The following is a 15,127-nucleotide window of genomic DNA, read 5'->3' on the forward strand; positions in this document are numbered from 1 at the left end:
AGTTGATGGGTGCAGCACACCAACATGACACAAGTATACATATGTAACAAACCTGCACGTTATGCACATGTACCCTAGAACTTAAAGTATAATTTAAAAAAAACAAAAACAAAAACAAAAACTGGCAAATCCATCCCTCTTCAAAAAACAAACAAACTCCCCCCCTGAAAAAAACCCCAAAACCCTCTTTACAGTGTGTTACCCTTAAACACACAGAATGCCCATGTAGTGGGCTGAATACTGTCCCCCCTCAAAGTATTTGTATCCACCTTTATTTGGAAATACAGGTTTCATAGATGTAATTAGTTAAGGATCTCAAGACAGAAACCATCCTGGATTTAGGGTGGTCCTTAAGACCACTGACTGGTATCTTTATAAGAGAGAGGAGAGGGAGGTTTGGACACAGGCACGTAGACAAGAAGGCAATGTGAAGATGGAGGCAGAGACTGGCTGCATTTATAAGCCAAGGAACACCAAGGACTGCTGACAACCAACAGAAGCTCTGGCAGAGGCATGGGATGGTTTCTCCCTCAATGCTTCCAGAAGGAATCCACCCTGCCGACCCCTTCGTTTTGGGCTTCTGACCTCCAGAACTGTGATAGAAAAGATTTCTGTTGTTTTCAGGCATCCAGTTTGTGGTAATTTCTCACAGCAGCCCTAGGAAACTAACAGCTTCTACTCCTCACCAGCTTCCCAGACCCCCTAAACTATGATTACACAGGTAATTTTCCTTTTTTTTTCTTTCTTTCTTTCTTTTTTTTTTTTTTTTTGAGATGGAGTTGTGCTCTTGTCACTCAGGCTGGAATGCAATAGCGTGATCTTGGCTCACTTGCAACCTCCGCCTCCTGGATTCAAGCGATTCTCCTGCCTCAGGTTCCCAAGTAGCTGGGGTTACAGGTGCCTGCCACCATGCCCAGCTAATTTCTGTATTTTTAGTAGAAATTAAAATATGGGGTTTCACCATATGGGCCAGGCTGGTCTTGAACTCCTGACCTCAGGCAATCTGCCTGCCTCGGCCACCCAAAGTCCTGGGATTATAGGTGTGAGTCATGGTGCCCGGCCAATTTTTTATATCGATTTAAAAATCCATAGGTTTTTGTAATTGGTACTTATTATATGCAAAGGACAATATTCACAGTAGTATGCTAGTTTTTTAGATGCTCACAAAAATTTCAAATGCAAACTGGTTTTACTTATGTAGCTTAAACAAATGCCAATTATTGAACTTTGTGCTGGCTCTTTAATATCAGTTCTCTTTTTTCTTCCAGTTAATGTTGATTAACATCAGCTCGTTTAGTCAGTTAACATTTGTTTCCTAAAATCAAACACTCTTGATTGGTCAGCCTGGGAGAAGAGGGCTAAGATTAAGGTTAGTGATGGTTCCTTTAAAACCTGTCGAGTGTCTGCATTGTTAGACACACTGAAATTGAAGAGTCCCATCTCTCTGGGGTTGTTCACTTTACCAATAATTATTTATAGAAGGGAAGCTGAGACAATAAATTGTCAGTAACCATTTAACATAATAACCACAACGAAAAGACATTAAAGCTACCTTTTCTCTAGCCTGATTTTACCTAGATGCTGGGTTTTGGTAACAAGCCATCACTAGAGGTCAGTTTTTGATTACATGTCCTCTCAGGTTCAGCCTATGTTTTGATTTTTGGCTATTGGGCACCTCTCTGGTTTTTAGGCTTTAAAGCAGATCCAAATGGTATATTATAGTGTTGTAAATATTTCATTCTTTTGGCTTCTGATAGATTAGAACTCTAATTATTAAAAACTATTTTTAAGCATTTGTGACTACAAAAACTCCTAAACTTCAAAGGGTTTAAATTTTGATGTTAATCCTAATTTTAAAATATTTTAAAGATTATTCAATAATAGAACAATCTGTAATGAAAACTTACACATATGTGAGAGGTAATATTTTAAAATAAGAGTTTGCAGGTGAAGGTAGTCAGGGAGGAAAGAGTAGATGTCAGAGTGGGAAAGGCCCTTACAACTTAATAGGGAATATCAAATCTCTACAAAAATTTTATTCAAGACAGTGTCTAAGACTCAGAAGCAACTAACTTAAAAGCAAACTTTTGTAACTTAATCCCATTTTCACTGGGGACTCCCTTTATGAATAACACGCTGTAATTACACGTAGAAGCTTAAGGACTGAAACAGAGCATTCCAAATGACAGATGTTTTCACCCGAAGGAATAGCACCCAAATTATGTTGTAAAGTAAGCAGAATAAAATAATCACATGCTTGTTATTACAAGTATCATATGCCTACCATTCACTGTTTTCAAAAGTGAAAAACAGTATGTTATCTTTGAGTTTGTTTTCATGTGGTATAAACTTATAAGCAAGTTAAATTAAATAATGTACTGAGCATTAATTTAAGCCAGGATTTTCCAGCCTCAGCACTATTGACATTTGGGGCTGGATAATGCTTTGTCCTGAGGGGCTGTGCAGTGAGAGGTGTTCAGTAATATCCCTGGCCCCAACCTATTAGGTATGTCCGTCTCCAGTTGTGACAACCGAAATGTCTCTAGACATTGCCAAATATCCCTTGGAAGTAAATTGTCCCCAGTTGGGAACCACGAATTATTAATCCCTAAAAGACAAAGCAGCAACTTCAGACCCCTACAAAAAGTTTTAAATCAATAACTTAGTTGAAAATCCTTATCCATTACTAATCCCACTTCATTGTACCTTCAGTATCTGGTAACCCTCCCTATGGTCACACTTAACTCGGCTCATTATTATTTTAAAACATGGGGCTGTGTCATTTCCTGTCTGTGAGTTTGGACTGCAGTGGGAATCCATTAGTTGAATGACCTTCTGTGTAGGTTAATCACAAGACAAGTTCTCAAACTAAGGGTTTCCCTGCGGCTCCTTTCTTTTTAAAGATATGGAATACCTGTTCTGCTTATGCCTTTTAGAGTCATAATTATTTTACTTGTATCAAAATTTCAATTAATAGAAAGAAATGACGTTACTGACACTTCATGATGATTAAGTTTTGGGCAAGTGAACCATTTTACACTCTGTTTTTTTATTCCTCCCACTTTTAGTCAGAATACACCTGCAGAATAAGTAACAGAACTGTGTGAAAAGAACGACTAGGTCATTACGGTTAATAGTTTTACAAAAACAGCCAAGGCCTGGTCTGGAAAGCTCACAACTTCCACCCGGGGTGCTTTCCAGCCTCGGGGATATTCGTACTAGCAGTGACACTAGCCAGCTTCCTCTAGGCTGGCTCTGGTGCTGGAAGACAAGCACGCAGATGTGCGTTACTTTTCAAGCATGGACATCGTTTCTGAGGAATTTAACTCCACCTCTCCTGCCAGAATGGAAAATCAACGCCCCCATTCCCGCCCTTCACCAACCCTTCTCCGCCTGCTCCTTTCCCTTGGGTCCTTTCCTGTTACAGAAGTTCTGATTTTTCCTAGAGAGCTGGAGGAAAGGCAGGTACCCAGAGTGGAGTTATATTACCTGTTTGTTTGTTTGTTCTGATGGGACCCCAGAGAGGAATTCACGCTTTGTAACTGGTTCTTCAAGGGGAAAAGCAAATGTGTCCCTGAGAACTTCAGCTGCCGCGTTTGGTTCCAGGTTTGATTGACAAGGACTGGCGGAGGGAAAGAGCGGAGGCGGGGCGGGGGGCCGCGGGCCGAGGCAGAGACAAAGAGGTTTTGGCTGTCCCCGAGAGTGGAAGGGCCCCTGGGGGTAACTAGCCTTTGAACTCAAAGGGGGCATTTCGTGAGGTCGCCTTTTGGTCCGGAGAGCGCGCGGCGATCGGGTGGAGGGGGCCTGGCGAGAAGAAAGCCGGGGCGGGGAAGGGGCGCGGGCCGAGGTGGGAGCAGAGCTGCCGTCACGTGGCCGCCGGCAGCCGCGGAGTTGGGGCTGTTCTTCCGGGTTGGAGGCTCAGCGCCGCGGGGCCCAAGCCCGGGTCTGCCAGCGCAACGTCCCCTCGCGGCCCGCAGGGCACAGCCCAAGGCTGTCAGCCTCCTGGCCCAGGTAAGCGCGGCGGCACTGGCGGGTGCAGGCAGCAGGGGCGCGCGCCTAGGGCGCAGCAGGGAAAGAGGCTCGGGCCTTCCCTGAAGACCACGGCCCTCGCCTGGAGAGAGACCTGTCAAAGAGCAAAGGGGGGCGGGGTCGGCGGTGTCCTGGGCGCAGGGTGCACTGGGGTGTCCGCAGGCCGCAGGCTTAAATGGGGAAGAAGAACCGTGCCTCTTGGAGTCCCTTTCTCGTCTCCTGCTAGGGAGATGTCGCAGGGAGTGGGCGGGTGGATTTGGGAACTGGACCCCCGCAGAGGGGCAGGGAATGAGGCGGCAGCTCTGCAGGTGCAGATATTTGTAGCTTTGGGGGACAGCGAGAGTCGTACGGCGTCATTTCGGCCTGCAAGATGGGGGCTGGTGGAGAGGGAGGTCATAGAGGACTTTCGATGGGCGGTTCACCCAGAGAGGTGGCAGCTGGATGCACCTGAGGTATGCTTGACCCTTGAGGGAGTTTGGAGAGGGTGTCCGGCTGGGGACATAGGAGATTGCGAGCACAAATTGTGAGTGTGAGTCGGGGCGGTCTGGCGGTGGTGGTTGCAAGTTTCTGGGGCCTAGGCTGGTGAGGAGGAAGAGACAGCGGAGAGGGCGACCTGGGCAGAGGTAGTTCAAACTCAACAGCCGGAATGACTATTTGCAGCCCTGGCCAATCGGCTTCCTAGGGAGGTTATAAATAGCGGTCTCCTGCAGATGCCAGCGGGTGGCAGTTAGTTGCTGAGCAAGGGGCGGCACCGGTGGCAGTAGCCGTGACACCGGTGGCTTTGGGTGAGGTCACAGCGCCTGCTAGCCGAAGCTGGCTCAGTAGGGTATTGTGTCCTTGCTGGTATGTCTCGCTTTTAAAAGCGTGACTTGTTTATGGTTGCCGGTGTCCTTTATTCACCCTGCGGTGCTGGCCAGTCCTTAGGTGGTCTGTTTGTCAGGAGTCTTGTAGGACAGACTTATTCGGAACAGCGCCTGGGGCTTAGGTGCCTACCTACTCTTCTTATTTAAAGTGTGCCCCTCATCTCCATTGTACCCCTTTTATTTGCAAACCTTGACTTTTTATTAACAGACAGTTTAGGATCACCTTCTTTCCAGCAGGTGTGCTCAGGCTGCTTACCTTTGCTGACAGAATCAGTTTTCCACAAGGCTACACAAACATTTCCTTTTCAAAGGAAATTTTCTGAAAATCCTTGGAAAATGTGCTCAATAGGTACTTAGGCTTAAGGTTACCTAGCCCTATTCATTCCTTCAGTCAAAGATACTGACTTCCTCTGTGTTGTGCAAAGCACTGGGGGAGAGGTAATACGGATATTCTCAATCCTGGCAACAACCCTGAGAGGTAGGTGCTGTTATTTTATTTTTTCAAGCCTTGCTCTTTTGTCCAAGCTGGAGTACAGTGGCACAATCATGGCTCACTAGAGCCTGGAACTCCTTGGGCTCAAGCGATTCTCCCACCTCAGACTCCCAAGTAGCTGGGACTTCAGGCTTGTACCACCATGCCCTGCTAATTAAGTTTTTTTTTTTTTTTCCACAATGGGGAGTCTCACTGTGTTGCCCAGGTTAGTCTTGAACTCTTGGCCTCAAGTGAGGAGGCCCACTAGCTTCCCAAAGAGATGGCATTATAGGCAAGCCACCACCCTGGCTGGGTGCTGTTATTCCCCATTTTAAAGATAAGGAAATTAAGTACAGAGAAGTTAAGTGACTTCCCAAGGTCACACAGCCAATAAGTTGTAGAGTGGGGGTTTCCAATCCACAGATCCGGAGCTGACTCTCTTAAATATCTGTAGTATCCTCCCTCTGTAGGTTGGGTGCTTGCCCTCAAGGATTTTAATATCTAATAGGGAAATAGCCCATATAAGTTACATTAGACATACATATGAAAGCAATGCTAAAAAAGTTGTGTTTTTTCCCCCCTAATTTTGACTTATAAAGTTTTTTTCTTATTGCTTCAAAGCCACAGGAGCACATGGATAAGTGAGAGCTTTACAGTGAAGATGGAGGAAAATGTGATGATTAAGATGGGGTATTGTCTTTCATATAAACCTGTACAGGCCAATGATAAGATAGCTTAAATATTCTCTATCTTTCTGGGCCATTTGTATTTGGTTTAGACTTAGTGATATGTACTGCTCTTGCCAAGAAATGACCTCCTGATCTCTGCCCTGTATGTTCATAGTTGAATCAAGTGGAATTTTTCACAGAAATTGGCCTATGAAGGCTTTTCAGCCAGGGATCTGCTGAACATCAAATTACCATTTTCCAAGTCGTAGGAACAAATTTTCCAGATTTCAGGCCATGAAATAGGACTTCAGTTTTATAACATTACAAAGTCTCATCTAATCGTAAAATTTCTAGAGCCTAAAATGGCCTTTGAAACCTGTGCTCTTTTTATAGTTGAGCTAACTGAGGCACAGGGAGGTTCAGGTTGAACAGTAAGTGAGTGGCAGATTTGGACAACACAGGACTCTATAAAGCTCAGTTCACTCTTTTGCTGATGAGGTCTGGGAACTCTTGGTCAGCCCTATAAAAATGGTGGTTGTTGGGGAGTTGGGATGATCCAAGAAGAGAAACTTGGGTAAGCAGGGAGGTTGGGATAGGAGTAGGTCACTCAGTAATGGTAGGGGAAAAAAAATCTCACTCAAGACAAGAATAATCTTTTACACATCTTTGCATCTCCCTTAGTTCTTGTTGTAGATTCGGTAAAGGTTTTGAATATGTAGCTGAATTTTGAACTAATTTTCTCTTTATTCTCAGCCATGATAACTCTAGATGTAACCCATTAATGAATGAGTAGGGTATTTTTGGGACTTCAGAATACTTTAGGACTGAAATGAAATGACATGATGTGTGGAAACACTTTGAACATGTAAAACTGTCTGTCCAAATGCAAAGAATTATTCATACATATTTTCAATTGCATGCCAAAACACATCTTGCATTCTTTCTTCCTTAGCAATTTTTCATTTGATTCTCTTCATCTCAAATGGGTTTCCCTTCCTTTTCTGAGCTCTCAAAGAGGTCACAATCTCATTCTTTGATCCTTCAAAGGACTCTGAGCTTGTGCTACTCTACTTTGTAGTATTATTATTTGTTGATTTCTTATCTCCAGGGAAATTTCAGTTTGATTCTACAAGTGCTTCTTAATGGCAAAACTCTGCCCTTGGTTTCTATTTGTTGAATTAAAGGGCATCTTACGAATAAATGCTCTCTGGATTAAAAATTTCCATTACCAATGATGCTTTCTGGTATTTTAAAGATGTTTCTTCAGGAAGTTGTGGTAGCAGGTTTTTTTTTTTTTTTTTTTTTTTGAGACAGAGTCTTGCTCTGTTGCCCAGGCTGACAGGCTGGAGTGTAGTGGCATGTTCTCGGCTCACTGCAACCTTCGCCTCACAAGTTCAAGTGATTCTCGTGCCTCAGCCTCATGAGTAGCTGTGACTACAGGTGTACACCGTCACTTCTGTCAGTCCTCTGAGCCCAAACTAAGCCATCATAACCCCTGTGACCTGCACGTATTTATCCAGATGGCCTGAAGCAACTGAAGAACCACAAAAGAAGTGAAACTGGCCAGTTCCTGCTTTAACTGATGACATTCCACCATTGTGATTTGTTCGTGCCCCACCCTAACTGATTAATTGACCTTGTGACATCCCTTCTCCTGGGCAGTGAGTCTCAGGAGCTCTCCACTGAGCACCTTGTGACCCCCACCACTGCCTACAAGAGAAAACCTCCTTTAACTGTAACTTTTCACCACCTACCCAAATCCTATAAAACTGCCTCACCCCTGTCTCCCTTTGTTGACTCTCTTTTCGGACTCAGCCCACTTGTACCCAAGTGAAAATAAACAACCTTGTTGCTCACCCAAAGCCTGTTTTGTGGTCTCTTCACATGGACGGACGCACGTAACAGTGCCCGGCTAATTCTTTGTATTTTTAGTAGAGACGAGGTTTTGCCATGTTGACCAGGCTGGTCTTGAACTGCTAAGCTCAGGCAATCCACCTGCCAACACCTCCCAAAGTGCTAAGATTACAGGCATGAGCCACCATGCCTGGCCAGTGGCAGCAGTTCTGAAATTAAAAATGAGCTAAGTCTTTCTCCCTCTGGAGTCTGGAAGAAGGTTTACGGAGCCTACTAGGATCAGGTGCTCAGTCCCGTGATCCACGTGATGCAGCAGAACTTACAGGCAGAGTTACCAGTGTTAGCTGAGTTTGGCTGATAAAGCTCTAAGTCCTTGGCTTCTTTCCATTCCTTTTTTTTTTTTTGAGATGGAGTCTCGCTCTGTCACCCAGGCTGGAGTGCAGTGGCACAATCTCGGCTCACTGCAACCTCCACCTCCTGGGTTCAACCGATTCTCCTGCCTCAGCCTCCTGAGTAGCCAGGATTACAGGTGCCAGCCACCAGGGCTGGCTAATTTTTGTATTTTTAGAAGAAACGGGGTTTCACCATGTTGGTCAGGCTGGTCTTGAGCTCCTGACCTCGTGATCTGCCCACCTTGGCCTCTCAAAGTGCTGGGATTAGAGGCATAAGCCACGGTGCCTGGCTTCTTTCCCTTCTTGAAAGAAAGAAGAGAAAGGTATGGAGGACCGTTGGGAATTATGGGGACAGTGGGAATGCCTTTCATGCATCCCTGGGGATCTACTGAGGAATGTGGTGGAGGTGGAGGTAGTTCCTGAAGCCTTAGTAACAGCAAAATCCAGTGACACTTCACCCAGCCTGGTTAGAACTGGCAAAAAGTGGCCATTTGTGAGAACCACTGACAAAAGTGTTCATTGTTATGGCCACATCTGCAAGCACAAGCCTATTTGATAAAGATACTATGGAATTTTTCTTTCTTCTTTTCTTAGAGTCATATGTCATACTTGTTTAATTTTCTTGAGAGGTGCACTTGGCAAACATGAATCTTGTGTTCACTCACTCAGTCAGCCTCAGTTCAGAGGTCTCAGTGGATAAGCATCCTGCTGCACTGAATAGGATGTCAGAGTATTCAGTATGACCTGGTGGCTAAATGTAAGTCACCACTGTACTGTACAGTATTTTAGGTAATTTAAGGGAAATTCAAAGGTAACTGAATTACATGCACTTTTTGCTGGACATGCTGACTTAGAAGATAACTTTCACGTAAAATATGACTCGATTCTGTAGCAATATGTATGTGTATTTAAGCTTTCCAGCTACATTAAGGATCAAATAGATTATATGACCTAGGTTTGGAATTGAATAGTGAGTTTAGAACTCCAATTTTAGTGGGAAAATGGATTCCAAGTTTTAAATGCCTGAACTGGAAAACGAATTTTGAGCATCTTCTGTAAGTAAGAAACTTGGCAAATAAAATTCTTTGTAGATGTCTACATACAACTGTTATAGTTCAAGCTCTTTAGATTAGTATTTTTAAAATGTTTTTCATGTTTAAAAGGCAGATAGTTTTTTTCTTGGCATATAAACATCCTATTTTCTTTTTTCTTAGTGATTTGCCTTGAAGGAAACTGGGGAGTCAGAAAATTGGGAACTCATATCAGCATGGCAAACCTACTGAAAACACTGGTGACTGGCTGCTCGTGTCCTTTACTTAGCAATTTGGGGTCCTGTAAGGGTCTACATGTGAAGAAGGATTTTTTACGAACATTTCATACTCACCAAGAACTGTGGTGTAAAGCGCCTATAAAAACAGGTAAAGTCTCACTTCAGTGATTGTAAATGAAACCTTCAAGTCATAGGAACTAATAGATCTGATGATCGATAAAAGGAAAAGCTATGTAGTTTTTTTTTTTTTTTTTTTTTTTTTCGAGACAGAGTTTTGCTCTGTCTCCCAGGCTGGAGTGCAGTGGCGCCATCTCGGCTCACTGCAAACTCCACTTCCCAGGTTCACATCATTCTCCTGCCTCAGTCTCCCGAGTGGCTGGGACTACAGGCACCCGCCACCACACCCGGCTAATTTTTTGTATTTTTAGTAGAGATGGGGTTTCACCATGTTAGCCAAGATGGTCTCAATCTCCTGACCTCGTGATCCGCCCGTCTCGGCCTCCCAAAGTGCTGCGATTACAGGCATGAGCCACCATGTCCAGCCAAAGCCATGTAGTTTTATGGCCTGGTGCTTGTGAGTGATCATTTTAAACAAAAAAGAAGTAAGTGCTATCTCGTGTTTTCCATGTACTATAGACGTTCCTGATTTCCAGCGCTAACAGAGAAGAAAAGGTAATAGAAAAAACAAAAGAAAAAGATAAACCAGTTGACTTGTCCCTGGAGCCTATTGCTCATAGTAATCATTTCTCCTAGAAGCCCTTTCTAATTTCTTGTTAGTATTTGAGAATTGTACCATATACAGCTCAACTTTGCTCAGGAATTAGGAATTAAGTATATTAATTGGTCTACATTAATGCTTTCCAATTTAGTAAGTAGCAGTTTGATTGCAGTTGCTCAGGTCAGAAACCCTGGAGTTATTCTACATTCTCCTAGTAGGTATGGGTCAGCTCTATCTCATATCTACAATCTGTCCTCTTCTTGCCATTGCTACTTTTATCATCTTGGTCCAAGCCATCATCATCTGTCACCTGTACTGATGCACCAGTCTTCTAAACGGTCTCTGTGCTTTTTACCTCTGCCCCCTACAGTCTGTTCTACACAGGACAGTGAGAATAATCTTTTTAAAATGTACAGTCAGGTCACTCCTTAACTCAAAATTTGCCATTTGCTTCCTAGCTCTTACAGAGGAAGATCTGAAGTCTTCCAGTGGCCTACAAGGCCTTCCCTGATAGGATGTCTACTTGCTTCTGTTCTGGGGTACAGGCCAGAAGGAGGAGAGGCTAAAAGGGGCCCTTCTAAACCAAGTCAACTCTTTTTCATCAGTCTTGCCCAAAGACCATCCCAGTACTTCTGTCACTTCACTTCACTGTCCAGAACTCAGACGTGTAGCTGTTTATAGCTGTAAGGGAGACTTGGACATTTTGTCTTTTATTCTAGATGGCAGTGTACCCAGCTAAAAATGGCATTTTCTTATTAAGGTGGAGGAACAGGATGGATATTTGGGGGGCAACCTTTGTCACATAGAATAATGCCCTCTTTTGTTTTTTAAGTTTGTAGGACTATTTGTCTATTCATTAAGGACCCCTAAACTGCTAGGTGTTTTGAGATCTTATGTCTGCCTTGAATAGATTTTGTAGCCTCTTTTCTTGTTCTCAGATGACAAGTCACAATTGGCAGGGTATCTGTCCCTATAAGCCTCCAACTTTATCTTCAGATGCTTTCTTTTAAACTGCTCTGGAAAGCCAGATTATCCTGTGTGATAAAATTGTGTATAAAATAAAGGTAAATAACTGTGTTGAAGACATGAATACTGTCCTTGTGAGTAAATCCATGGACATCAAGATCTCTATATTGATTATGTATAAGACACTTTTGTTTAATTTCTGGTTCTTCACTATTTCCCAATTATTTTTATCTCTGAAAGATAAGGAGTCTGTTTTTTCCTTAATACAACCATAAGTTCATTACCATATTGAAAAGTGTAGTAATTCCATCTATAGTCAGTATTCATATTTTTTTAATTGCCCCTTCCTTCCTTCCTTCCTTCCTTCCTTCCTTTTTCTTTACAGCTGGCTTGTTCAAAGAGTGATCCAAACAGGGTCCACACACATTTGCTATGTCTCTTTTGTCTATAAGTTCCCCTCTTCTTTTTTCCTTTTAATATACTGAAAAATTTCATTGTTGCTCTGTAGAATTTACAACATTCTAGGTTTGGCTGATTGAATTATCTTGGTATTGTTTAGCCAGTTTCTCTGTCCCTTGTATGTGCTCAAATCATCTCTTATTTGGTCAGTGGAAGCCCTTTCACATTGGCTTCTAAATCCTTTTGACATGGCTTCAGTCATCTTTGGTGGCTTCCTTGCTTTTGCCATGTAGAGCCTGACAATTTGAGGTTGTCAGATAAGTGAACTTGAGATAAGTGTATGTGATTGAGCTTTGTATGTCAATCCAAATATTTGCCAGCTTTCTATTATTTTCTTCCCTCTCCTTCAAGTAAGGAGTAAGATTCAGCATTATTTGCCTTTTGTGTACTGTAAATTATTACTATATAGGTAGTGTGGAATCTAAGACAGTGTTCAAATTCAGGTCTAGGTTGACTTAATTTCTCTAAGGTCTTACTTAATAAGTTACTCTGTAGGGATAATTTCATTCATTTTGAAATTATACATATTCAGATCTTAGGTTGCAAGAATGGGTTTCCTAAGCTTTAATAAACCTTAGATAGAAACAGATGCTCTTCATTAAAAAATGTTTATGCTGCATATTAAGTAAAACATCAGGAGAAACTGATATCCTATAGCTAAAGATGGTCTGAACCATATCTAAATATAAGATTGTACTATATAGGCTTTTTTGGGTTGCAAGAAACGGAATCACATCAGATTATATTTTGTGATGAGGATTTGCTATGTGGATTCTTGGCAAGTGTGAGGGCCCAGAAACCCCCCGTCTACTCCTTGGATAAGCGGAATGTTATTTGTGGAATTCATGGCTGTGACCCATCTTCTCTCTTTAAATATCTACTACTGATGTTTCTGCCACTGTTACTGCTGACTTCCCTTTGATTACCTCGTAGCTGTGCTTACAAATAACATTTGCACTGATCTACTCTCCTTGTCCCTTTCTCTGGGTCTCCCATTCAAACTCCTTGAGAGAGAACCCAGTGGGTTGAGTAGTCACTGGCCAACATATAGTGTCCTTGGACAGAGTTCCTGTCTAAGTGATCTCATAAAGTGCAGCTGCTAGTTTTCCTCATCTGCCCTGTAGATGATTGTCCTTGACACAGTTGCTGATCCCTCTCTAAGTGGCTGAGTGTGTAAAATCTTAAGATACAACACTTAGAAATTTATGAGGCATTGTCTGTGGCCAAATTGCCTGGAAGGGAACTTTGAGTGTGGCAGGCCATCAAAATGTCTAGGATACAGTTGTTCTTCAAAATAGCTAATTACTTCCATTTTTGTTAAAAGTAAGGACAATGAGACCATAACCGGAAGGGCTTAGTTTGAAGAGTGGAATCAGCATGTGGAGGGATCTCTAAACCCACTTTTTTTCGCCTATAAATCAACTAAGTTTGTTATATTCCTTGAAGAAAGCCAATTGATTAAATAAAATATTCAGAAGTTTCAGAAGACTAGGCATAAAAGTTTCTTATCCTCTATCAAAAAAGTCAAAGAATTGTAAGTATGAATCAGGAACATAATTCTGAACAGCAGGTTGCATGTGTGGTGTATTTTGAAGAAAAGATTGCCCCTTTCAGTTTTCTGAAAACTGTTTTTAAACATTCTTTGTTTGTTTTTTACCAAATGTATTCTTTTTTTTTGCCTTTGCTTGTTTGTAGGAATTCCATATAAGCAACTGACTGTTGGAGTCCCCAGAGAGATATTCCAAAATGAGAAGCGAGTGGCATTGTCTCCTGCTGGTGTTCAGACCTTGGTCAAGCAGGGTTTTAATGTTGTCGTGGAATCTGGTGCGGGCGAAGCTTCCAAGTTCTCAGATGATCACTATAGAGCGGCAGGTGCCCAAATCCAAGGGGCAAAGGAAGCACTGGCTTCTGATTTGGTGGTCAAAGTAATTATTCCTTTTGCCTCTCCCATTTATAGCATGCTAACTTTTTAAAATCTTTTCATAGAAAAATTAAATTACTTTCTCTGGAGTTACACCTTTTCCTATTTTCAAATAGTGTATTTTTCTCAAAGAAATGATTGCACGTTGTCATATTCTTCATACTCCAGTAAAACTTTTATCAGACAACTGATCTATGTTTAACCATGAGGAGAGAAATAGTGATCTTCATTTTTACATTTGCTATATGAACATTTTCTTTTAATTGGCTAGGAAAAATTCGTTTTACATGGTCCATATATATCCATAATACCCACACGTGAACATTTACTGCTAGAATGGAAAGAAGGTGTGGAACTTAGTCTGGGACCGAATGTTCAGTGATCTTCTGACACCTGAAGGCACAATGATTTACACTGACATAAGTGCTATTTCTGGAGAGGGCATGACTATTTTGGAGAAAGCAGCTTTGGGCTGAGTGGCAAGTAGCTTTACCTACTTTAAAATAAGTTCTTAAGGTAATATATAACAGAAATCTGTATACTAAAGGACTTGAGAATTAAAAGATGAAATAAAAAATCCTTTAGAGTAAGGGGAAGAGACTGTATCAAGGATCTAGCACAGATGATAACTAGAATTGAGCATTAAATTAAATGCTAAGCCTCCTGCAACCAAGGCAAACAGGGAAGTAACTCACTTTTTTCAGGAAATACAAGCTTTTTCTACATTAATTTCTATGAGGTATCAATCACATAGTTTTTTTATTTCCTTACATAAAATCCACTGAATAACTTGACAAAATCCTAACACTTGACAGGTGGTTTTTGCTAATGTTACAAAACCAATTTTTGCTATTGAAAGTTAATAGCAAAATTTGTGGTATGGGGGTTAACTGCAACTCAGCTAAAGCTTTTTAAAGGTTTAAGTTTACAAATACTTGGTGATATAACTAGATATATAGTAAAATTACTTAAAGAGAAGTATAATTCATTCTCGTATTTATTCTAGAGATCATCTTTTGAGATGTCTTGAAAAAGCCCTATAAGGGAGTGTTTACATTTTAGAAATGCTATGTGTTCCTTTTAGGGATTCACAGTGTATATAAGCAGTTAATGGTGTGCTCAGAAATACTGTAACATAGAATACTATATGACCTAGTACAGTACTAGCATTAATAAACTTCTTGATCTTGGGGGCCTCTCGTTTGAGCCAAATCTGTTAATATCCTGAGGAGCGCATTCAGGGAAACATTCTATTGGCTTGACTTACTCAGATGACAATGGTCTCAGCTGAGCATTTGACAGGGGCCAGTAGAATCAATTCAGAGTTGTTTTCTAACTTTTACTAAATCTATGTTATAGATTTTCTTGGAGGAAAAGTAGACCTTGTCAGAGAGCCTTAATTAAAGTCCAGAACCTAGAAATATGCATCACCAGATCAACATGAATGAAATGGGAATAGCAGACAAAGGTGTCTCATAGGTAAATTGAGGTGAAATGCTGTGAGATAAACTTATT

The 15,127-nt window shown here is 41.8% G+C and overlaps 1 protein-coding gene across 2 annotated transcripts in view; it reads left to right on the forward strand.

Moving 5' to 3' along the window:
• Positions 1-3,399: 3,399 nt before the first annotated feature.
• Positions 3,400-15,127, forward strand: part of NNT (nicotinamide nucleotide transhydrogenase) — a 111,868-nt gene continuing 100,140 nt past the window's right edge. Inside the window, exons 1-3 of one of the 2 annotated variants that reach the window (XM_011954499.1) lie at positions 3,400-3,606; positions 9,493-9,696; positions 13,387-13,616. In XM_011954499.1, the coding sequence (XP_011809889.1) occupies positions 9,546-9,696; positions 13,387-13,616 (381 nt within the window). In that variant the 5' untranslated portion in view covers positions 3,400-3,606; positions 9,493-9,545. Of the gene's footprint in view, positions 3,607-3,844; positions 4,012-9,492; positions 9,697-13,386; positions 13,617-15,127 lie in introns of those variants that run through there. The other variant, XM_011954498.1, reaches the window with a different exon arrangement.

Source organism: Colobus angolensis, unplaced genomic scaffold (genome assembly GCF_000951035.1).
Source record: "Colobus angolensis palliatus isolate OR3802 unplaced genomic scaffold, Cang.pa_1.0 Scaffold383, whole genome shotgun sequence".
In the NCBI taxonomy this organism is placed as follows: Eukaryota; Metazoa; Chordata; class Mammalia; order Primates; family Cercopithecidae; genus Colobus; species Colobus angolensis.